We start from the raw sequence: 23,957 nt of genomic DNA, 5'->3' as shown, positions 1-23,957 counted from the left end.
ATTTCTTATGACCTCAGGATGTCCCAAAGTGCTTCACAGCCAATGAAGTACTTATGAAATGTAGTCGCTGTTGTGATGTAGGAAACGTGTCAGCCAATCTTCTCATAGCAAGATCCCACAAACAGTAATGTGATAATGACTTGATAATCTGTTTTGAGTGATGTTGGTTCACTAGGGAGAATTCCTCTGTTTTTGTTTGAAATAGTGCCATGGGATCTTTTACGTCCACCTGAAAGAGCAGATGGGGCCTCAGTTTAAGGACTCATCCGAAAGGCAGCACCTCCGACAGTGCAGCACTCCCTCAGTACTGCACTGGGAGTGTTGGTCTGGATCATGGGCTCATGTCTGTGGAGTTGGGTTTGAACCCATGACCTTCTGACTCAGAGGCGAGAGTGACACCCACTGAGGCACGGCTCGGACTGACCGTGGTCACTTCACACAGCGGAAGAGGTCACCAATCAGAGATACACATTGATGGGGTGAAATTGATCATCGGCAGTAAGGGGACTGGGCTGGTAGCGAATTGACTGACCGGTTCACACCGCTTGACATCAACAGAAAATTGTCTGTGGTGTAAAACAAGCCTTCGATTCGCTGGGGCCCTGTTTCCCGCCACTGTGGAAGATCAGTTTCACCCCCCCATGTATTTTTTTTCTCAGCCATGCAGCATCTGGGGCAAGACAATTGGCCTCAGTGCCCTGGGTCGGTGGGGCTGGGGGGGGGGATTAATTAGAACTGTATAAAACACTGGTTAGGCCACAGCTTGAGGACTGCACACAGTTCTGGTCACCGCATTCCAGGAAAGATGTAATTGCACTAGAGAGGGTACAGAGGAGATTTACGAAAATGGAGAATTTAATTGAGGTGTATAAAATTATGAGGGGCCTAGATAGAGTGGATAGGGAGGACCTATTTCCCTTAGCAGAGGGGTCAGCGACCAGGGGGCATAGATTTAAAGTAATTGGTAGAAGGATTAGAGGGGAGTTGAAAAGTTTTTTCACCCAGAGGGTGGTGGGGTCTGGAACTCACTGCCTGAAAAGGTGGGAGAGGCAGAAACCCTCAACTCATTTAAAAAGTACCTGGATGTGCACCTGAAGTGCCGAAACCTGCAGGGCTACGGACCAAGAGCTGGAAAGTGGGATTAAGCTGGATTGCTCTTTTCAGCTGGCACGGACACGATGGGCCGAATGGCTGCCTTCTGTGCCGTAACTTTCTACGATTCTATGAATCGATCAGCTCTTCCACTCCTGCCCACGGTCCGGTAAATCCTGCTGCAGTGCGGGCAGTGTCAGTGGAAGGACACAGCCTCGCTAACCTACATCCAGAGACCTTAGGAATAGGTTGGCAAGGACCACAGCTCATTGACGTAGCCAAGCGCGCCCAGGGGCACTGCTGGAGTTTAACCAGCTAAACCATGCCATTTACCGCACTAAGCATTGGTCAGCTTCCTGCTGCTTGCTCAGGTAGATCCACCTTAACCAGTCGGCCACTTTATTTTATACATTCATTCTCAGGAGGTGAGTGTTGCCAACATTTAGTGCCCGTTTCTAGTTGTCAGGTTTGATGCAACTGAGTGTCTCACTGGGCCATAGCAGAGGGCAGTTAAGAGTCAACCACGTTGGTGTGGGACTGGAGTCACCTATAGGCCCAGACCGGGTGAGGACGGCAGGTTTCCTTCCCTAAAGGACATCAGTGAACCAGTTGGGTTTTTCCAACAATCCGACAGTTTCACGGTCACTTTTACAGAACGGCTTTTAATTTCTAGATTTTTTTTTTAAAAACTGAATTCAAATTCTCAAACTGCTCACGGTGGGATTTGAACTCGTGTTCTCTGGGTTACTGGTCCGGTAACACAACCAATACATTACTGCATCCACTTGCAGAGTTATCTGGAGCCAGTGGGATGGGTCCAGCCCCCAGCGACTGATCTCCTCCTCCAGGGTCCATTGGTGAGCCAGTCTGGCTGGTCAATCAGCAACAGTGTCTGAGGTCACTGTGGAACTGCCCAGACCACAGGAGTCTGGTTATTGAATCTACCAGAGAGCATCAAATGTGTTCCAATCTGTTCCTAGAATCAAACAGCACAGGAGGAGGCCATTCAGCCCATCATGCCTGTACCAGCTCTTTGAAAGAACTATCCAATTAGTCCCACTCCCCTGCTCCTTCCCCACAGCCCTGTAATTTTTTCCTTTTCAAGTATTTACCCAATTTCCGTTTTGAAAGTTATTATTGAATCTGCTTCCACCGCCCTTTCAGGCAGCGCATTCCAGATCAGAACAACTCGCTGCGTAAAAAAATTCACCTTTGGCTTTTAACCAATTATCTTAAAATGTTGTGGTCATTATCTGTGTGATCTGTGACCACCCTGAGGAGGATGGTCAGTGGGTTCCACTTGCAGTAGTTTCACAGTGTGCTGGGTCCCACCTTGGCCAAGGTCAGAGCGATGGTGGACAACCAGTGCCCACGCTCAAGACACAGGTGCAGTGGGAACTTTCATACTCTGCCCATGAACTTTCCTTAATGCCAGCAAGCATCCGTTTGGGCTGGTGTTGAGGGAGCTGCGTCAATGGCTCTCTGTACCAGGTGGGACTTCCCGCACTTCCCACTGCTCACCCACTGCTGACTTTAGAAACCGGACATTGATTAGGTAAAGGCCCAAGGGTCTCCGACCCGAGGTTACACCGACCCCTCAATACTCCACCCCGAGGTTACTCCAACCCAAGGTTACTCCGACCCCTCAATACTCCACCCCGAGGTTACTCCAACCCAAGGTTACTCCGACCCCTCAATACTCCACCCTGAGGTTACTCCAACCCGAGGTTACTCCACCCCGAGGTTACTCCACCCTGAGGTTACTCCGACCCCTCAATACTCCACCCCGAGGTTACTCCAACCCGAGGTTACTCCGACCCCTCAATACTCCACCCTGAGGTTACTCCAACCCGAAGTTACTCCACCCCGAGGTTACTCCGACCCCTCAATACTCCACCCCGAGGTTACTCCAACCCGAGGTTACACCGAACCCTCAATACTCCACCCTGAGGTTACTCCAACCCGAGGTTACTCCAACTCCTCAGTACTCCAACCTGTGGTTACTCCGACCCGAGGTTACTCCAAACCCTCAATACTCCACCCCGAGGTTACTCCAACTCCTCAGTACTCCAACCTGTGGTTACTCCGACCCGAGGTTACTCCAAACCCTCAATACTCCACCCCGAGGTTACTCCAACTCCTCAGTACTCCAACCTGTGGTTACTCCGACCCGAGATTACTCCAACTCCTCAATACTCCGACCCAAGGTTACTCTGATTCGAGGTTACTCCAAACCCTCAAAACTCCACCCCGAGGTTACTCCAACTCCTCAATACTCCGACCCAAGGTTACTCTGACCCGAGGTTGCTCCAAACCTTCAATACTCCAGCCCGAGGTTACTCTAACCCCTCAATACACCGACCCAAGGTTACTCTGACCCGAGGTTACTCCAAACCTTCAATGCTCCAGCCCGAGGTTACTCCAACCCCTCAATACTCCGACCCAAGGTTACTCTGACCCGAGGTTACTCCAAACCTTCAATACTCCAGCCCGAGGTTACTCCAACCCACCAGCCTTAAGTCACTAACAGCCAACACTGTCGGTTGGCCATGGAACGTAAACACCGTGTGAGAATGTTGACCAAATACGCGGGTGTAAACACGATGCTATTTATGTCGAGTCCAATAATAAACAATGTAGAAGTGAAACAGGAAGTTGAGTTTTGCTACACTGGAATAGCACCATTGGACTATATTTTTTGCATATAATATATTCATTTAAGAAGCTTCACTGAAAATGGATCAATTCTCCAAATAACAACATAACTTGTGGCAAAATACGGCCGAAAGCAAACCAATCAGAACTCTTCCTCTGATGGGTCACTCGCCCCAGGGTCTCAGTGAGTAACTGCACTCCCCCAGTGCGATACTGAGCCACAGGTCAGGATAGTTTCAGGTTTGATCCCCAGTTTCTGCCGTTAGTTAGTTCCACCTGGGCAGTCATGTGGATGTTGGAGTTGGCCACATGCACTTTGGTTAAGGGAGGGAAAAAGGTGCCAGGGTTCCTGCTCCGTCCACTGACTCCAACTGGGGGTGGACATTGGAAAATTGGACAGAGACAAAAAAGTTGGGGGTCATAGGAAACATATGAAACATTGGAACATAGGAACAGGAGTAGGCCATTCAGCCCCCCGAACCTGCTTTTTTTAAATTCGTTCATGGGATGTGGGCGTCACTGGCGAGGCCGGCATTTATTGCCCATCCCTAATTGCCCTTGAGAAGGTGGTGGTGAGCCGTCTTCTTGAACCGCTGCAGTCCGTGTGGTGAAGGTTCTCCCACAGTGCTGTTAGGAAGGGAGTTCCAGGATTTTGACCCAGCGACGATGAAGGAACGGCGATATATTTCCAAGTCGGGATGGTGTGTGACTTGGAGGGGAACGTGCAGGTGATGTTGTTCCCATGCGCCTGCTGCTCTTGTCCTTCTAGGTGGTAGAGGTCGCGGGTTTGGGAGGTGCTGTCGAAGAAGCCTTGGCGAGTTGCTGCAGTGCATCCTGTGGATGGTACACACTGCAGCCACAGTGCGCCGGTGGTGAAGGGAGTGAATGTTTAGGGTGGTGGATGGGGTGCCAATCAAGCGGGCTGCTTTGTCCTGGATGGTGTCGAGCTTCTTGAGTGTTGTTGGAGCTGCACTCATCCAGGCAAGTGGAGACTATTCCATCACACTCCTGACTTGTGCCTTGTAGATGGTGGAAAGGCTTTGGGGAGTCAGGAGGTGAGTCACTCGCCGCAGAATACCCAGCCTCTGACCTGCTCTCGTAGCCACAGTATTTATATGGCTGGTCCAATTAAGTTTCTGGTCAATGGTGACCCCCAGGATGTTGATGGTGGGGGATTCGGCGATGGTAATGCCGTTGAATGTCAAGGGGAGGTGGTTAGACTCTCACTTGTTGGAGATGGTCATTGCCTGGCACTTATCTGGCGCGAATGTTACTTGCCACTTATGAGCCCAAGCCTGGATGTTGTCCAGGTCTTGCTGCATGCGGGCTCGGACTGCTTCATTATCTGAGGGGTTGCGAATGGAACTAAACACTGTGCAGTCATCAGCGAACATCCCCATTTCTGACCTTATGATGGAGGGAAGGTCATTGATGAAGCAGCTGAAGATGGTTGGGCCTAGGACACTGCCCTGAGGAACTCCTGCAGCAATGTCCTGGGGCTGAGATGATTGGCCTCCAACAACCACTACCATCTTCCTTTGTGCTAGGTATGACTCTAGCCACTGGAGAGTTTTCCCCCTGATTCCCATGGACTTCAATTTTACTGGGGCTCCTTGGTGCCACACTCGGTCAAATGCTGCCTTGATGTCAAGGGCAGTCACTCTCACCTCACCTCTGGAATTCAGCTCTTTTATCCATGTTTGGACCAAGGCTGTAATGAGGTCTGGAGCCGAGTGGTCTTGGCGGAACCCAAACTGAGCATCGGTGAGCAGGTTATTGGTGAGTAAGTGCCGCTTGATAGCACTGTCGACGACACCTTCCATCACTTTGCTGATGATTGAGAGTAGACTGATGGGGCGGTAATTGGCCGGATTGGATTTGTCCTGCTTTTTGTGGACAGGACATACCTGGGCAATTTTCCACATTGTCGGGTGGATGCCAGTGTTGTAGCTGTACTGGAACAGCTTGGCTAGAGGCGCAGCTAGTTCCGGAGCACAAGCCTTCAGCACTACAGCTGGGATGTTGTCGGGGCCCATAGCCTTTGCTGTATCCAGTGCACTCAGCCGTTTCTTGATATCACGTGGCGTGAATCGAATTGGCCGAAGACTGGCTTCCGTGATGGAGGAGATATCGGGAGGAGGCTGAGATGGATTATCCACTCGGCACTTCTGGCTGAAGATGGTTGCAAACGCTTCAGCCTTGTCTTTTGCACTCACGTGCTGGACTCCGCCATCATTGAGAATGGGGATGTTTGCAGAGCCTCCTCCTCCCGTTAGTTGTTTAATTGTCCACCACCATTCACGACTGGATGTGGCAGGACTGCAGAGCTTTGATCTGATCCGTTGGTTGTGGAATCGCTTAGCTCTGTCTATAGCATGTTGCTTCCGCTGTTTAGCAGGCATGTAGTCCTGAGTTGTAGCTTCACCAGGTTGGCACCTCATTTTTAGGTACGCCTGGTGCTGCTCCTGGCATGCTCTTCTACACTTCTCATTGAACCAGGGTTGATCCCCTGGCTTGTTGGTAATGGTAGAGTGAGGAATATGCCGGGCCATGAGGTTACAGATTGATAAGATTTGATAAGATCATTATGGGCTATTGGCCCTGACAACATCCCAGCTGTCGTGCTGAAGACTTGTGCTCTGCCATTTGATAAGATCATGGCTGATCTGTGATCTAACTCCATATACCTGCCTTTGGCCCATATCCCTTAATACCTTTCGTTGCCAAAAAGCTATCTATCTCACATTTAAATTTAGCAATTGAGCTAGTATCAATTGCCGTTTGCGGAAGAGAGTTCCAAACTTCTACCACCCTTTGTGTGTAGAAATGTTTTCTAATCTCGCTCCTGAAAGGTCTGGCTCTAATTTTTAGACTGTGCCCCCTACTCCTAGAATCCCCAACCGGCAGAAATAGTTTCTCTCTATCCACCCTATCTGTTCCCCTTAATATCTTATAAACTTCGACCAGATCACCCCTTAACCTTCGAAACTCTAGAGAATACAACCCCAATTTGTGTAATCTCTCCTTGTATCTTAACCCTTGAAGTCCGGGTATCATTCTAGTAAATCTACGCTGCACTCCCTCCAAGGCCAATATGTCCTTCCGAAGGTGCGGTGCCCAGAACTGCTCACAGTACTCCAGGTGCGGTCTAACCAGGGTTTTGTATAGCTGCAGCATAACTTCTGCCCCCTTGTACTCTCGTCCTCTCGATATAAAGGCCAACATTCCATTAGCCTTATTGATTATTTTCTGCACCTGTTCATGACACTTCAATGATCTATGTACCTGAACCCCTAAGTCCCTTTGGACATCCACTGTTCTTAACTTTTTACCATTTAGAAAGTACCCTGTTCTATCCTTTTTTGATCCAAAGTGGATGACCTCACATTTGTCTACATTGAATTCCATTTGCCACAGTTTTGCCCATTCACCTAATCTATCAATATCCCTTTGTAATTTTATGTTTTCATCTACACTGCTTACAATGCCACCAATCTTTGTGTCATCGGCAAACTTAGTTATGAGACTTTCTATGCCTTCATCTAAGTCGTTAATAAATATTGTGAATAATTGAGGCCCCAAGACAGATCCCTGCGGGACTCCACTAGTCACATCCTGCCAATGTGAATACTTACCCATTATCCCTACTCTCTGTCGCCTTTCGCTCAGCCAACTTCCTAACCAAGTCCGTACTTTTCCCTCGATTCCATGGGCTTCTATCTTAGCTAACAGTCTCTTATGTGGGACCTTATCAAATGCCTTCTGGAAGTCCATATAAATAACATCCATTGACATTCCCCTGTCCATTACTTTAGTCACCTCTTCAAAAAATTCAATCAGGTTTGTCAGGCACGACCTACCTTTCACAAATCCATGCTGGCTCTCCCTGATTAACTGAAAATCCTTGAGGTGTTCAGTCACCCTATCCTTAATTATAGACTCCAGCATTTTCCCCACAACAGATGTTCGGCTAACTGGTCTATAATTCCCTGGTTTCCCTTTTTCTCCTTTCTTAAAAAGCGGAGTGACATGTGCAATTTTCCAATCTAGAGGGACAGTTCCTGAATCTAGAGAACTTTGAAAGATTAGAGTTAGGGTCACGACAGTTGCCCCAGAAAGGTTGGGGGTCACCGACCTAGGCCCTGGAAAGGTCAGGGGACACTGACCTTTCGATCTAGGTGTCACCAAAAGCAGATAATTTATCTCATTGCCCTTTGTGGGATCTTTCTATGCACAGTTGATTGCTCTGTTTATTTACGTAACAATGACATTGCTTCAAAGGTAATTAATTGTAAAGTGCTCTGGTTTGTGCCGAGGATGTGATAAGGCGCTATATAAACGCAAGTTCTTTCTTTTACTCCCACACCTTCCCAGTAAAACTATTGGAAAAATGACCCCTGATTGGGCATCGTTGGGGCCTCTAATTTAAAAAAAGGGAATTGTCGTAATTTTGAAAATAATTGATGCAGCGCTGCAAGTGTTAATGTAGTGGGACATTGCCCCTTTTGGACAATGTTACGGGTTTGATTAAGTATTTCCTGTATGATTTGGATTGTAATGTGCACATTGAGTGAGTGTTTGGCTGAGTGAGGATTAGGGATGTCGGTTGCTATGGCTGCTGACTCAGTACAGGCCCAAGGGACTCCAAGCCACCCGCTTTAATCCACCAACAGACAGCAGACACAGAACAAATCTCATTGCAGCAACAGAGACGATCCAGTTCTCACACCTGCCCGTTCACAACCTCACACTCTTATTCTCACACCTGCCGACTCACACCCTCACACTCTTTCTCTCAGTTCCCTCCTTGCTCCCAAGACCCCTGGTTACACACGGAAAAGGTTCCTCAGGGCAGAACCTCTTGGCAAGCCTAACATCCAGGCCTAATGTCAGCAGTGGCTCAGTGGGAGGTCATGAAGGTCGTCGGTTCGAGCTCCCATTCCAGAGACTTGAGCCCATAATCCAGGCTGACATTTCAGTGCTGTACTGAAAAAAAAATGGAACTTGAATTTATGTAGCGCCATTCATGACCTCAGCTTGCCTCAAAGCGTTTTACAGCCAACAAACACACAGCAAGATACCAAGAACAGCAATGAAGTAAATGACCGGATAATCTGTTTTTTTTTCAGTGATGTTGGTTGAGGGGTAAATATTGGCCCAGGACACTGGGGAGAACTCCCCCACTCTTCTTCAGATAATGGCCAGGGGATCTTTTACATCCACCTGTGAGGGCAGACAGGGCCTCAGTTTAACATCTCATCCAAAAGACGACACCTCCAACAGTGCTGCACTCCCTCAGCACTGCACTGGGAGTCTCAGCCTAGATTTTGTTCTCAAGTCTCTGGAGTGGGACTTAACCCAAAAACCTTCCAACTTCAGAGGTGAGAGTCTTACCCACTGAGCCACATGCTGACATCTGAGGGAGCGCTGCACTGTCGGAGGGTCAGTGCTGAGGGAGCGCTGCACTGTCGGAGGGTCAGTACTGAGGGAGTGCTGCACTGTCGGAGGGTCAGTGCTGAGGGAGCGCTGCACTGTCGGAGGGTCAGTACTGAGGGAGTGCTGCACTGTTGGAGGGTCAGTACTGAGGGAGCGCTGCACTGTCGGAGGGTCAGTGCTGAGGGAGCGCTGCACTGTCGGAGGGTCAGTAATGAGGGAGTGCTGCACTGTCGGAAGGTCAGTACTGAGGGAGTGCTGCACTGTTGGAGGGTCAGTACTGAGGGAGTGCTGCACTGTTGGAGGGTCAGTACTGAGGGAGTGCTGCACTGTCGGAGGGTCAGTACTGAGGGAGTGCTGCACTGTCGGAGTGTCAGTACTGAGGGAGCACTGCACTGTCGGAGGGTCAGTGCTGAGGGAGTGCCGCACTGTCGGAGGGTCAGTACTGAGGGAATGCTGCATTGTCGGAGGGTCAGTACTGAGGGAATGCTGCATTGTCGGAGGGTCAGTACTGAGGGAATGCTGCACTATCGGAGGGTCAGTACTGAGGGAGTGCTGCACTGTTGGAGGTGCCGACTTTCGCATGAGACATTAAACCAAGGCCCCGTCTCCCCTCTTAAGTGGATGTAAAAGATCCCACGGCCACTGGTCTTTATCACATTGCTATTTGTGGGATCTTGCTGTGTGCAAATTGGCTGCCGCGTTTCCTACATTACAACAGTGACCACACTTCAGAAGTACTTTATTGGCTGTAAAGCGCTTTGGGATGTCCTGAGGATGTGAAAGGCGCTATAGAAATGCAAGTTTGTTCGTTCTTCTTCTTTTAATTGGCGGCGAGTCAAAATTTAAGTGCCTGAATTAGCGCCAAACCGGTTTAGAGCCCATGATGCCAAGGGATGTCCCTTCGCTGGCCTAACACGGGACCACTCGCACATGCCCTGTTTATTTTGCACAGCCTCCTCCTGAGGGTGGCCCTGTGTTGTGCTGGAGAGTGGGTATTGTGGAGTCCATTCTGTGGGCTGGGTTGTGTGTCATCAGCAACAAAGGAGCAGCCATTCCTGCGATGATGTGATCAGACGTTGATCCGGCCTTGTCGTGTCGCGCTGCTGGCAAATTTGGCCTACCTTCAGCACCTGCACAGTAATCTAAATCCAGCCAGAATCACGGGTAACTCAACTCCTATAGAGGCACTCCAAAGGATCTGAATAAATATCTACTTCAAAGTGGGATCAGAGGCGAGACTGAGATAAACAAATACTGTTTAAGTTGTCTGTAGAAGGTCGAAGACCAGGGTTCAACAGTGGAGATGTGAGAGTGGATGAATATTCTGGTATTTTAGAGGGTTCCCTTTACAGGGAATGTTTGTGCAGAACATTCCCTTGGGAGATTAAATGGGTGGGTAGAGTCTATGATAGGGGAGAGAGAGCGTACATGGGCTGTGGGGAGAGTCTATGATAGGGGAGAGAGAGCGTACATGGGCTGTGGGGAGAGTCTATGATAGGGGAGAGTGTACATGGGCTGTGGGGAGAGTCTATGATAGGGGAGAGTGTACATGGGCTGTGGGGAGAGTCTATGATAGGGACAGTGTACATGGGCTGTGGGGGGAGTCTATGATAGGGGAGAGTGTACATGGGCTGTGGGGAGAGTCTATGATAGGGACAGTGTACATGGGCTGTGGGGAGAGTCTATGATAGGGGAGAGTGTACATGGGCTGTGGGGAGAGTCTATGATAGGGGAGAGTGTACATGGGCTGTGGGGAGAGTCTATGATAGGGGAGAGTGTACATGGGCTGTGGGGAGAGTCTATGATAGGGGAGAGAGAGTGTACATGGGCTGTGGGGAGAGTCTATGATAGGGACAGTGTACATGGGCTGTGGGGGGAGTCTATGATAGGGGAGAGTGTACATGGGCTGTGGGGAGAGTCTATGATAGGGACAGTGTACATGGGCTGTGGGGAGAGTCTATGATAGGGGAGAGTGTACATGGGCTGTGGGGAGAGTCTATGATAGGGGAGAGTGTACATGGGCTGTGGGGAGAGTCTATGATAGGGGAGAGTGTACATGGGCTGTGGGGAGAGTCTATGATAGGGGAGAGTGTACATGGGCTGTGGGGAGAGTCTATGATAGGGACAGTGTACATGGGCTGTGGGGGGAGTCTATGATAGGGACAGTGTACATGGGCTGTGGGGAGAGTCTATGATAGGGGAGAGTGTACATGGGCTGTGGGGGAGTCTATGATAGGGAGAGTGTACATGGGCTGTGGGGAGAGTCTATGATAGGGACAGTGTACATGGGCTGTGGGGGGAGTCTATGATAGGGGAGAGTGTACATGGGCTGTGGGAGGAGCTCAGTTGATGAGCCCAAATTTTTTTTTAATGGTTTGTCAAGGCTCCTGGTTTGACATTTTTCATGCTTGAATTGTGGAATGTTTTTTTTCTCCCCCAGTCTCCCCAAAAGGACCTGGAATTTATTTTTAATACAGATGGAATTTGACTCATTGAGTCATCGCGAGCCACTTGGATTGGGGTGAGAGTTTAGCCCAGTCAATGACCTTGTGTCATGTTTGTGTGTGTTGTAAGCTCGAACATTTGGTGGAGCAGGTGGGAGTTGTGTCATTGGGCGGTTGCTGGTTGGTGTGTGTGGGATGTCTACCTCGGTGTCTGGTGGCTTTAACTGTCTAACGACACGGTCTTTATTACAGACACTGGGACATCCAGTAAATTAAGTGAATTACCTCCCGTCAGGATCGTTTATTAATCTTGTCACACTTCTGATTCACGAATGGGCTCAGAGAATTGGCAGGACGGCAGGTATGGGGAATGGGTAAGTGACGCACAGGGGTCGCCCCCCCTGCTGTTTGGGGCAGTGTGTCCAACCCACGCACGTGCCTGACCTGGAAGTGTTTGATACTGACACCATGCACTGGAGACGTGGGTCATTCTGTAGAGCTAACGTCCCTCGGCTTGACGAGCACAAAAGTTCCAAAAGTCTGTAACTGGATTCGCTTTGATCCTTTGTTCAGACACTGCAGTCGCAGCTCCACCAAGTGAGGATGGCCAGTGAGACAGTCAAACTCTGGAGGAGGTCCAGGGATGACCCACAAGACTGGCCTTTCGCATCAGGAAACGAAAGACTTGCATTTATATAGCGCCTATTCAGGACCTCAGGACATCCCAAAGCGCTTTACAACCAATGAAGTATTTTGTATTTGAAGTATAGTCACTGCTGTAACATAGGAAACGTGGCAGCCAATTCGTGCACAGCAAGATCCCACAAACAGCAATGTGATAATGACCGGATTATCTGTTTTTTTTAGTGATGTTGGTTGTGGGATAAATATTGACCAGGGCACCAGGGAGAACTCCCCCCTGCTCTTCTTCTAAATAGTAGCCGTGGGATCTTTTACATCCATCCGAGGGGGCAGACAGGGCCTCGGTTTAACATCTCGTCCGAAACACAGCACCTCCGACAGAGCGGTGTTCCCTCAGTACTGCACTGGGAGCGTCGGCCGAGATTACGTACTCAAGTCTCCAGAGTTGAGCCCACGACCTTGTGTTTCAGTGGTAGGAGTGCTACCCACTTAGCCACTGAGTTGTGAGCAAAGATTGGAGAAACTTTGACTTTAAGAAGGAGGTGACTGAGCGGTGACCATAATAGAGGGAAATAAAATAACAAACAGCTTGGAAAAGGTAAATCAAGTCAAGACATGAAACTGGGACGAGGTGCAACCTGGTGAAAAGCAAATTAAGATGGATCTTACAGCAACAACAACAACTTGCATTTATATAGTGCCTTTAATGTAGTAAATATCCCAGACAAAATTTGATACCAAGCCACATAAGGAGATGTTAGGACAAGAGGTAGGCTTTGAGGAGCGTAAAAACATAAGAACATAAGAAATAGGAGCAGGAGTAGGCCAATCGGCCCCTCGAGCCTGCTCCGCCATTCAATAAGATCATGGCTGATCTGATCCTAACCTCAAATCTAAATTCATGTCCAATTTCTTGCCCTCTCCCCGTAACCCCCAATTCCCTTTACTTCTAGGAAACTGTCTATTTCTGTTTTAAATTTATTTAATGATGTAGCTTCCACAGCTTCCTGGGGCAGCAAATTCCACAGACCTACTACCCTCTGAGTGAAGAAGTTTCTCCTCATCTCAGTTTTGAAAGAGCAGCCCCTTATTCTAAGATTATGCCCCTAGTTCTAGTTTCACCCATCCTTGGGAACAAGAAGGAGAGAGAGAGAGAGAGGTGGAGAGGTTTCGGGAGGGAATTCCAGAGCTCAGGGTCTGGACAGCTGAAGGCACGGCCGCCAATGGTGGAGCGATTAAAATCGGGGGAGCGCAAGAGGCCGGAATTGGAGTAATTAATAAACTTTTCAAAGAAAGGGTCGTGTTGCAGCAGGGCAGTGGATGCAATAACACCGGAACCAATTGCGAGACAGTTGCAAGCTGTGCTTGGGGACTGTGTCGGTTTTTTTCTGCATGAATGGGGCCGGGATTAACCACTTGATCTGAGAGCAAACACCTCAGCCCATGTGTCCCTGGGCCGTGTGATTTCCCAATCTCCTGTCATCTGTTCGCCGTGCCTGAGTTCTAGATTTGAGCTGTTGCTGTAGATTGCAGGGCTGCAGGCTTCCTTCTGTGAATCTAAATGCTCCGCCCAACTTGCTTTTTTGTGAAGTTGGGACACCTGCAGAGTATCGAGTTTGGAGTCTCTCGCTTGGTAACTTGTTCTTCATTTGTAATTCTCGGCTCAGGTTTTGAGTTTTTTTATAAGTTTATTTTCTGATTGAAAGTTTAAGCATCGAAGAGTATCTCGCTCGTTCCAGCATCAGTGAAGACACGTGTCTCAATCCTACCATTTCTACATCTGTATCTGCCCACTGCACCTTGTAGTACAAGGCTGTATCAGTTAAGCAGGAAATGAGTTTCCTCTTTGTCTTCCTGTTCTCTGTTGTTGCAGCTCTCTGTGAAGATAGAGTGAGCGAGAGAGAGAGAGAGAGAAATTTCAAATCTTGTTTAAATCTCTTCCTGTCTCTTCCCCCAAGAAAAGCAATCGCTGCGATTGTGGTGAAGATTTTACTTTGTTAAAAAGCAAATCGTTGATTGCTGCTGGAGGAAAACGAAATGTAAATTTATTGCCGGCTTTAATTGAGATGCCCTGCTGAAAGGCCGAGACCCACAGTGCAGGGAGCACCCCTCAGCGAGTGGGAGGATCAAGGGCAGCTGATGAGGTAAAACGGGGCGTAGAGATTGAGTGAGGCCAAGCCTGCAGATTGTAGGAGGGTGGGATGACTGAGGGAGGTGGGGAATTCCACCGTGTTTGGTGCTCTGGATGAGTTAGAGGAGGAGGTGGGAAGATGAGTCTCAATTTCAACACAGTGAGGATATCTTTGCGATTCAGTTCACCTTGTAAATAAAGTTGGGCAGCGTCAGTTGGTGAGGGCCTTGTGGAATTGATGCCTGAGGGTCAGTGGAAACCCATTGGGGGTGATGGGGGAGGGGAGACCCTGGGCTTTTACAACACTCGGTACCAAGAGAAATGTGGTGTTCAAAACTATGTGGGGTTTTGATACAGTAGACAGGGAGAAACTTCCCACTAGAAATGATGGATTATGTAAAGTACACATGCCCATATATGGGAGTAACTCCTGGACAACTTTGTCACGAAAAGATTGAGACTAACCGTCCAGCTGCCTCTGCCACTTCCCTTCCTTCCCCTCGCCCACAATCCAACCCTCTCCGCAGGTCCTCCCCTGCCCTAGCCCTGAACTCACATCTTTCTCCACTTTCCATCCTCGTGCTCTCTCTGAGCTCATACATCTTGTCCATAAGACCCACCTCCCCCGATCCTATTCCCACCAAACTGCTGACCACCCAACTTCCCTTCCTGGCCCCCATTGTTAACGGTTCCCTCTCCTCAGGTACTGCCCCCCTCCCTTTCTGCCGACATCACCCCCCTCCTGAAAAAACCCACCCTTGACCCCTCTGTCCTTGCAAACTCCCGCCCCATCTCCAACCTCCCTTTCCTCTCCAAAGTCCTTGAACGTGTTGTCACCTCCCAAATCCGGGCCCATCTTTCCTGCAGCTCCTCATTTGAATCCCTCCAATCAGGTTTCCGCCCCTGCCACTGTGCTGAAACGGCCCTTATCAAAGTCACAAATGACATCCTACGTGACTGTGACCGTGGTAAACTCTCCCTCCTCGTTCCCCTCGAGCTGTCTGCAGCCTTTTAGAACATAAGAAATAGGAGCAGGAGTGGGCTATACGGCCCCTCGAGCCTGCTCCGTCATTCTATAAGATCATGGCTGATCTTCGACCTCAACTCCACTTTCCTGCCCGATCCCCATATTCCTCGTAGACAACTTTCACAGGGTTGACCACACCCTCCTCCTCCAACACCTCTCCTCCATCGTCCAGCTGGGAGGGACTCCACTCGCCTGGTTCCATTCTTATATATCCAGTTATAGCCAGAGAATCACCTGCAATGGTTTCTCTTCCCGCTCCTGCACCGTTACCTCTGGAACCCCCCCAAGGATCTATCCTCGGCCCCCTCCTGTTCCTCATCCACGTCCTGCCCCTCGGCGACGTCATCCGAAAACATGACGTCAGATTCCACGTGTACGCTGACAACACCCAGCTCGACCTCACCACCACCGCCTCCCTCCAACCAGTCTTCAGCCCCCCAATATGAAGTCAGCACCTTCAGGGGAGGGGGGAGAGAGTCGGGGTCTGTGGGTCTGAGCCCCAGTGAGAGTCGGCACGTTCAGGGGAGGGGGGAGAGAGTCGGGGTCCGTGGGACTGAACCCCAGTGAGAGTCGGCACCTTCAGGGGAGGGGGGAGAGAGTCGGGGTCTGTGGGTCTGAGCCCCAGTGAGAGTCGGCACCTTCAGGGGAGGGGGGAGAGAGTCGGGGTCTGTGGGTCTGAGCCCCAGTGAGAGTCGGCACCTTCAGGGGAGGGGGGAGAGAGTCGGGGTCTGTGGGACTGAGCCCCAGTGAGAGTCGGCACCTTCAGGCGAAAGAGAGAAAACTTTAGGGAGGTTTTTAAAGAGCTCCACCATCAGTTTTGACAGTTGCTGCTTGTCTTTGTCCCATTCTGTGACAGTTGCACTAATTCCGAATTGTATTCCTTTGATTTTTCCCCCCCCCACCCCCGCCAGATTAATCTGATTGGAGGTAACCATGACGACGCACGTAACGCTGGAGGATGCACTTTCCAATGTGGACCTATTGGAGGAGTTGCCTCTTCCTGACCAACAGCCATGCATCGAGCCCCCTCCCTCCTCCATCATGTACCAGGTACGTCCAGGGTGTCAGCGAGTCCGAGACCCTCAGCTAATCAACTGTGGCAAATTAACATCAGATCAACACGACAGCCGGATCCAATCCCGAGAATGCAAACGTTCAATATCTCAGACGGAAAAAGTCAGAAAGAAAGAACTTGCATTTCTCCAGTGCCTTTCACCCTCTTGGGACGTCCCAAAGTACTTCACAGCCAATAAAGTACTTTTTGACGGTGTAGTCACTGTTGTAATGTAGGGAAACGCAGCAGCCAATTTGCGCACAGCAAGATCCCACAAACAGCAATGTGATAACGAGCAGGTAATCTGTTTTTGAGTGATTAGCTGAGAGTGCCCCTCACTGGGCCACGGCTGACAGCCGTACATTTGGTTCCAAAGTCTGTCCGTGTGATCTGACCTGCTTTATTGGGTTTGTCTTTGCCGACAGGTCACACCATGGGCACCCTCCGCCCTCTCCCCGATCTCTGCCACTTTCTCCAGCCCTACAAAGGTGGCAGCCGTGGCTCAGCGATCTCACTCTCGCCTCCGAGTCAGAAGGTCATGGGTTCAGATCCCACTCCAGTAGACCTGAGCATATAATCCAGTCCGATGTTTCATTGTGTGACGAGGTGTAATGTAAACACAGGCTGTTGATGGTGTCAGCAGTGGAACAGTCCCTTGGGAGCATGGGTGGGTTCATTCATCCTGGGGATCTGGGCGTTGCTGGCGAGGCCGGCATTTATTGCCCGTCCCTAGTTGCCCTGAGAAGGTGGTGGTGGGCTGTCTTGAACCACTGGTAGTGGTTTGATACAACTGAGTGGCTACTTCAGAGGGCAGTTAAGAGTCAACCACATTGGTGTGGGGCTGGAGTCACATGTTAGCCCAGACCGGGTAAGGACGGCAGTCTTAAATGTAAAAGACTTGGGGCAGAAAACAGGAGGAAGTATTTTCCACACCCAGGGTTGTGAGGCTACTGAATGGACTTCTGGAGATAGTGATTGAAGCAGAGACTATTGTCAATATTAAGAGTAAGTTGGCGAGGTGGTTGAAGGAAAGGGGATAAAGGGATACATGAACAGGGCGGGTCCATGGGATCAGGACACTGCTCGTGTGACGGGCCGGAAAAGACCAGCTGGTACGTCAGGTCTGCCCCCGCACCACGATGGCCGGAGCATCGTGACTGAACACTCCTTCCCTCCCCTCTCCTCCCTCCCCTCCCTCTCCCCCCTCTCCTCTCCCCCCTCTCCCCCTCCCCTCTCCTCCCTCCCCTCTCCCCTCTCCCCCCTCTCCTCTCCCCCCCCCTCTCCCCCCTCTCCCCCTCCCCTCTCCTCCCTCCCCTCCCCTCTCCTCTCCCCTCTCCCCCTCCCCTCTCCCCCCTCCCCTCTCCCACCCTCCACCATGTAATCTCCTGGGAGAGGCAAAATAATCAGAAAAAACCCCGGGCCAATAAGGGAAAAAATACTCTGTAAAATTCCTCCCCGACCCCCCTCAGGTGATCGAAACCAGTCCAGGAGATCACACGGACCGAGTGTTATCTATAAAGACACTGACCTTCTCTATGAGGCGATCTCTGCCCCAGTCAGGAACTGGTCCAGCTCCCTCTTGAAGGCAGAGAGTCGGCACCGACCTCACCAGCCGGCAATATATTCCAGAGACTCACAATTCTCTGGGAAAAGAGGAACTGCCCAATGCCCAGTCTATTCCCACTCTCCCATAGTTTAAACTCGTGTCCCTGGTCCTTCCCAACCTGTTAAACTAGAATAATCTATCAATAGGGACACTATCCAGCCCTTTAATTATTTTATAGACCTCTATCAGGTCACCTCTGAGTCTATGCTGCTCTACAGTAAATAGACCAAGGTCCTTGAGCCTATCGGAGTAGCTGAGGTCCTTTATGCTAGGAATCAGTCTTGTAGCTCTTCTCTGGACCTTTTCCAGGACTGTTATATCACCCATCATGTGTTGGGATGAGGAGGGGCGATGGGGGGGGACCAACATGGGCTGGTTGGGCCGATTAGCTAGATTCCATGTTGTAATATCGATGTGATATTGGTGATTGTTTCAGTGTCAGAAGGGAGCTGAAAACAACGGAAACAGGCCAGTCCAGTGAGACTGACATGCCCCTGGACCTGCTGACACCATAAACAACAACTGTAACAACATGCATTTATATAGTGCCTTTAACTTAGTGAAATGTCCCAAGACGCTTCACAGGACTACATAAGGAGATATTAGGACAGGTGACCAAAGGCTTGGTCAAAGAGGTGGGTTTTCAGGAGCGTCTTAAAGGAGGAGAGAGAGGCGGAGAGGTTTAGGGAGGGAATTCCAGAGCTTAGGGCCCAGGCAGCTGAAGGCACGGCCGCCAATGGTGGAGCGATGGAAATCGGGGATGTGCAAGAGGCCAGAATTGGAGGAGCGCAGAGATCTCGGAGGATTGTAGAGCTGGAGGAGGTTACAGAGATAGGGAGGGGCGAGGGCCATGGAGGGATTTGAAAACAAGGATGAGAATTTCAAAATGGAGGCGTAAAGGGCAAAGACTCGTTACAGATGCTGGGAACCTGACCAATTAGAACATTACTCTTTGATCCTGTTTGTAACTCCTTCCCAGCTATTGCAGACAAAGCAAGTGGCTGTTTGGGATCGGTTCCCGATGGAATCTTCCAGCAAACAGGTTATGCTGCTTCCTCCGACTGTGGACTGAGCCTCTTTCACAATTTTTAAAATAAACTCCGCCTTGTTTTTTGACCTCAGGCGAACTTCGACACGAACTTCGAAGACAGGAACGCGTTTGTTACCGGGATCGCCAGATACATCGAGCAGGCCACCGTACACTCCAGCATGGCAAGTCTGACACCGCCAGAGTAACGGGGCTTGCTCCGCTCCGCGCAAAACCGGTTCACCTTCGATTATTAACGCAGGAGGCCTTCAAACAGGGCCGGGCGGACCCTTCAGCTCCTCGCGGAGGGTCCATGAGGATATCGGGTAGGGGGGTGAACGTTATGTGATTCCAGCGCAGCAGTGGGATCTCACACACTGTGAACATGTAGCAGAAAATCACCGTGCATTTTAACAGGGGGACCCCGGGAGTGGGACAGTATTTACAGGGGGTCCCCGGGAGTGTGTCAGTATTTACAGGGGGTCCCCGGGAGTGTGTCATTATTTACAGGGGGTCCCCGGGAGTGTGTCAGTATTTACAGGAGGTCCCCGGGAGTGTGTCAATATTTACAGGGGGTCCCCGGGAGTGTGTGAGTATTTACAGGAGGTCCCCGGGAGTGTGTCAGCATTTACAGGGGGTCCCTGGGAGTGTGTCAGTATTTACAGGAGGTCCCCGGGAGTGTGTCAGTATTTACAGGGGGTCCCCGGGAGTGTGTCCGTATTTACAGGGGGTCCCCGGGAGTGTGTCAGTATTTACAGGAGGTCCACCGGGAGTGTGTCAGTATTTACAGGGTGTCCCCAGGAGTGTGTCAGTATTTACAGGGGGTCCCCGGGAGTGTGTCAGTATTTACAGGGGGTCCCCGGGAGTGTGTCAGTATTTACAGGGGGTCCCCGGGATTGTGTCAGTATTTACAGGGGGTCCCCGGGAGTGTGTCAGTATTTACAGGGGGTCCCTGGGAGTGTGTCAGTATTTACAGGAGGTCCCCGGGAGTGTGTCAGTATTTACAGGGGGTCCCCGGGAGTGTGTCCGTATTTACAGGGGGTCCCCGGGAGTGTGTCAGTATTTACAGGAGGTCCCCGGGAGTGTGTCAGTATTTACAGGGGGTCCCCAGGAGTGTGTCAGTATTTACAGGGCGTCCCCGGGAGTGCGTCAGTATTTACAGGGGGTCCCCGGGAGTGTGTCAGTATTTACAGGGGGTCCCCGGGAGTGTGTCAGTATTTACAGGGGGTCCCCGGGAGTGTGTCAGTATTTACAGGATGTCCCCGGGAGTGTGTCAGTATTTACAGGGGGTCCCCGGGATTGTGTCAGTATTTACGGGGGGTCCCCGGGAGTGTGTCAGTATTTATAGGGGGTCCCCGGGAGTGTGTCAGTATCTACAGGGGGTCCCCGGGAGTGTGTCATTATTTACAGGGGGTCCCTGGGGGAGTGTCAGTATTTACAGGGGGTCTCGGGGAGTGTGTCATTATTTACAGGGGGTCCCCGGGAGTGTGTCAGTATTTACAGGGGGTCCCCGGGAGTGTGTCAGTATTTACAGGGGGTCTCTGGGGGTGTGTCAGTATTTACAGGGGGTCTCGGGGAGTGTGTCATTATTTATAGGAGGTCCCCGGGAGTGTGTCAGTATTTACAGGGGGTCCCCGGGAGTGTGTCATTATTTACAAGGGGTCCCCGGGAGTGTGTCAGTATTTTCAGGGGGTCCCTGGGAGTGTGTCAGTATTTACAGGGGGTCTCTGGGGGAGTGTCAGTATTTACAGGGGGTCACGGGGAGTGTGTCATTATTTACAGGGGGTCCCCGGGAGTGTGTCAGTATTTACAGCGGGTCTCTGGGAGTGTGTCAGTATTTACAGGGGGTCTCTGGGGGAGTGTCAGTATTTACAGGGGGTCTCGGGGAGTGTGTCATTATTTACAGGGGGTCCCCGGGAGTGTGTCGGTATTTACAGGGGGTCTCTGGGGGAGTGTCAGTATTTACAGGGGGTCTCGGGGAGTGTGTCAGTATTTACAGGGGGTCTCTGGGGGTGTGTCAGTATTTACAGGGGGTCTCGGGGAGTGTGTCATTATTTACAGGGGGTCCCCGGGAGTTTGTCGGTATTTACAGGGGGTCTCTGGGGGAGTGTCAGTATTTACAGGGGGTCCCCGGGAGTGTGTCAGTATTTACAGGGGGTCTCTGGGGGTGTGTCAGTATTTACAGGGGGTCTCGGGGAGTGTGTCATTATTTACAGGGGGTCCCCGGGAGTGTGTCAGTATTTACAGGGGGTCCCCGGGAGTGTGTCATTATTTACAGGGGGTCCCCGGGAGTGTGTCAGTATTTACAGGGGGTCCCTGGGAGTGTGTCATTATTTACAGGGGGTCCCCGGGAGTGTGTCAGTATTTACAGGGGGTCCCTGGGAGTGTGTCAGTGTTTACAGGGGGTCCCCGGGAGTGTGTCAGTATTTACAGGGGGTCCCCGGGAGTGTGTCAGTATTTACAGGGGGTCCCCGGGAGTGTGTCAGTATTTACAGGGGGTCCCCGGGAGTGTGTCAGTATTTACAGGGGGTCCCCGGGAGTGTGTCAGTATTTACAGGGGGTCCCCGGGAGCGTGTCATTATTTACAGGGGGTCCCCGGGAGTGTGTCATTATTTACAGGGGGTCCCTGGGAGTGTGTCAGTATTTACAGGGGGTCTCTGGGGGAGTGTCAGTATTTACAGGGGGTCTCGGGGAGTGTGTCATTATTTACAGGGGGTCCCCGGGAGTGTGTCAGTATTTACAGGGGGTCTCTGGGGGAGTGTCAGTATTTACAGGGGGTCTCGGGGAGTGTGTCAGTATTTACAGGGGGTCCCCGGGAATGTGTCAGTATTTACAGGGGGTCCCCGGGAGTGTGTCAGTATTTACAGGGGGTCTCGGGGAGTGTGTCATTATTTACAGGTGGTCCCCGGGAGTGTGTCAGTATTTACTGGGGGTCCCCGGGAGTGTGTCAGTATTTACAGGGGGTCCCTGGGAGTGTGTCAGTATTTACAGGAGGTCCCCGGGAGTGTGAGTATTTACAGGGGGTCCCCGGGAGTGTGAGTATTTACAGGGGGTCCCCGGGAGTGTGTCAGTATTTACAGGGGGTCCCTGGGAGTGTGTCAGTATTTACAGGAGGTCCCCGGGAGTGTGAGTATTTACAGGGGGTCCCCGGGAGTGTGAGTATTTACAGGGGGTCCCCGGGAGTGTGAGTATTTACAGGGGGTCCCCGGGAGTGTGTCAGTATTTACAGGGGGTCCCCGGGAGTGTGTCAGTATTTACAGGGGGTCCCCGGGAGTGTGTCAGTATTTACAGGGGGTCCCCGGGAGTGTGTCAGTATTTATAGGGGGTCCCCGGGAGTGTGTCAGTTTTTACAGGGGGTCCCCGGGAGTGTGTCCGTATTTACAGGGGGTCCCCGGGAGTGTGAGTATTTACAGGGGGTCCCCGGGAGTGTGTCAGTATTTACAGGGGGTCCCTGGGAGTGTGTCAGTATTTACAGGAGGTCCCCGGGAGTGTGAGTATTTACAGGGGGTCCCCGGGAGTGTGAGTATTTACAGGGGGTCCCCGGGAGTGTGTCAGTATTTACAGGGGGTCCCCGGGAGTGTGTCATTATTTACAGGGGGTCCCTGGGAGTGTGTCAGTATTTACAGGGGGTCCCCGGGAGTGTGTCAGTATTTACAGGGGGTCCCCGGGAGTGTGTCAGTATTTACAGGGGGTCCCCGGGAGTGTGTCAGTATTTACAGGGGGTCCCCGGGAGTGTGTCAGTATTTACAGGGGGTCTCTGGGGGAGTGTCAGTATTTACAGGGGGTCTCGGGGAGTGTGTCATTATTTACAGGGGGTCCCCGGGAGTGTGTCAGTATTTACAGGGGGTCTCTGGGGGAGTGTCAGTATTTCCAGGGGGTCTCGGGGAGTGTGTCCGTATTTACAGGGGGTCCCCGGGAGTGTGTCATTATTTACAGGGGGTCCCCGGGAGTGTGTCAGTATTTACAGGGGGTCCCTGGGAGTGTGTCAGTATTTACAGGGGGTCCCCGGGAGTGTGTCATTATTTACAGGGGGTCCCCGGGAGTGTGTCAGTATTTACAGGGGGTCCCCGGGAGTGTGTCAGTATTTACAGGGGGTCCCTGGGAGTGTGTCAGTATTTACAGGAGGTCCCCGGGAGTGTGAGTATTTACAGGGGGTCCCCGGGAGTGTGAGTATTTACAGGGGGTCCCCGGGAGTGTGAGTATTTACAGGGGGTCCCTGGGAGTGTGTCAGTATTTACAGGGGGTCCCTGGGAGTGTGTCAGTATTTACAGGGGGTCCCCGGGAGTGTGTCAGTATTCACAGGGGGTCCCCGGGAGTGTGTCATTATTTACAGGGGGTCCCTGGGAGTGTGTCAGTATTTGCAGGGGGTCCCCGGAAGTGTGTCAGTATTTACAGGGGGTCCCCGGGAGTGTGTCAGTATTTATAGGGGGCCCCCGGGAGTGTCAGTATTTACAGGGGGTCCCCGGGCGTGTGTCAGTATTTACAGGGGGTCCCCGGGAGTGTGTCAGTATTTGCAGGGGGTCCCCGGAAGTGTGTCAGTATTTACAGGGGGTCCCCGGGAGTGTGTCAGTATTTACAGGGGGTCCCCGGGAGTGTGTCATTATTTACAGGGGGTCCCCGGGAGTGTGTCAGTATTTATAGGGGGTCCCCGGGAGTGTGTCAGTATTTACAGGAGGTCCCCGGGAGTGTGAGTATTTACAGTGGGTCCCCGGGAGTGTGAGTATTTACAGGGGGTCCCCGGGAGTGTGTCAGTATTTACAGGGGGTCCCCGGGAGTGTGTCAGTATTTACAGGGGGTCCCCGGGAGTGTGTCAGTATTTACAGGGGGTCCCCGGGAGTGTGTC

The 23,957-nt window shown here is 51.3% G+C and overlaps 1 protein-coding gene across 3 annotated transcripts in view; it reads left to right on the top strand.

Moving 5' to 3' along the window:
- The window catches only part of cyfip2 (cytoplasmic FMR1 interacting protein 2), a 174,092-nt gene that overhangs the window by 8,383 nt on the left and 141,752 nt on the right, over positions 1-23,957 (top strand). The window contains exons 1-3 of one of the 3 annotated variants that reach the window (XM_067995943.1): positions 14,141-14,413; positions 16,339-16,477; positions 19,210-19,299. In XM_067995943.1, the coding sequence (XP_067852044.1) occupies positions 16,361-16,477; positions 19,210-19,299 (207 nt within the window). In that variant the 5' untranslated portion in view covers positions 14,141-14,413; positions 16,339-16,360. Of the gene's footprint in view, positions 1-14,140; positions 14,414-16,338; positions 16,478-19,209; positions 19,300-23,957 lie in introns of those variants that run through there. The other 2 variants (XM_067995941.1, XM_067995942.1) reach the window with 2 other exon arrangements.

Source organism: Heptranchias perlo, chromosome 14, assembly GCF_035084215.1.
Source record: "Heptranchias perlo isolate sHepPer1 chromosome 14, sHepPer1.hap1, whole genome shotgun sequence".
Classification (NCBI taxonomy): Eukaryota; Metazoa; Chordata; class Chondrichthyes; order Hexanchiformes; family Hexanchidae; genus Heptranchias; species Heptranchias perlo.
This window is presented reverse-complemented; position numbering and strand designations above follow the sequence as displayed.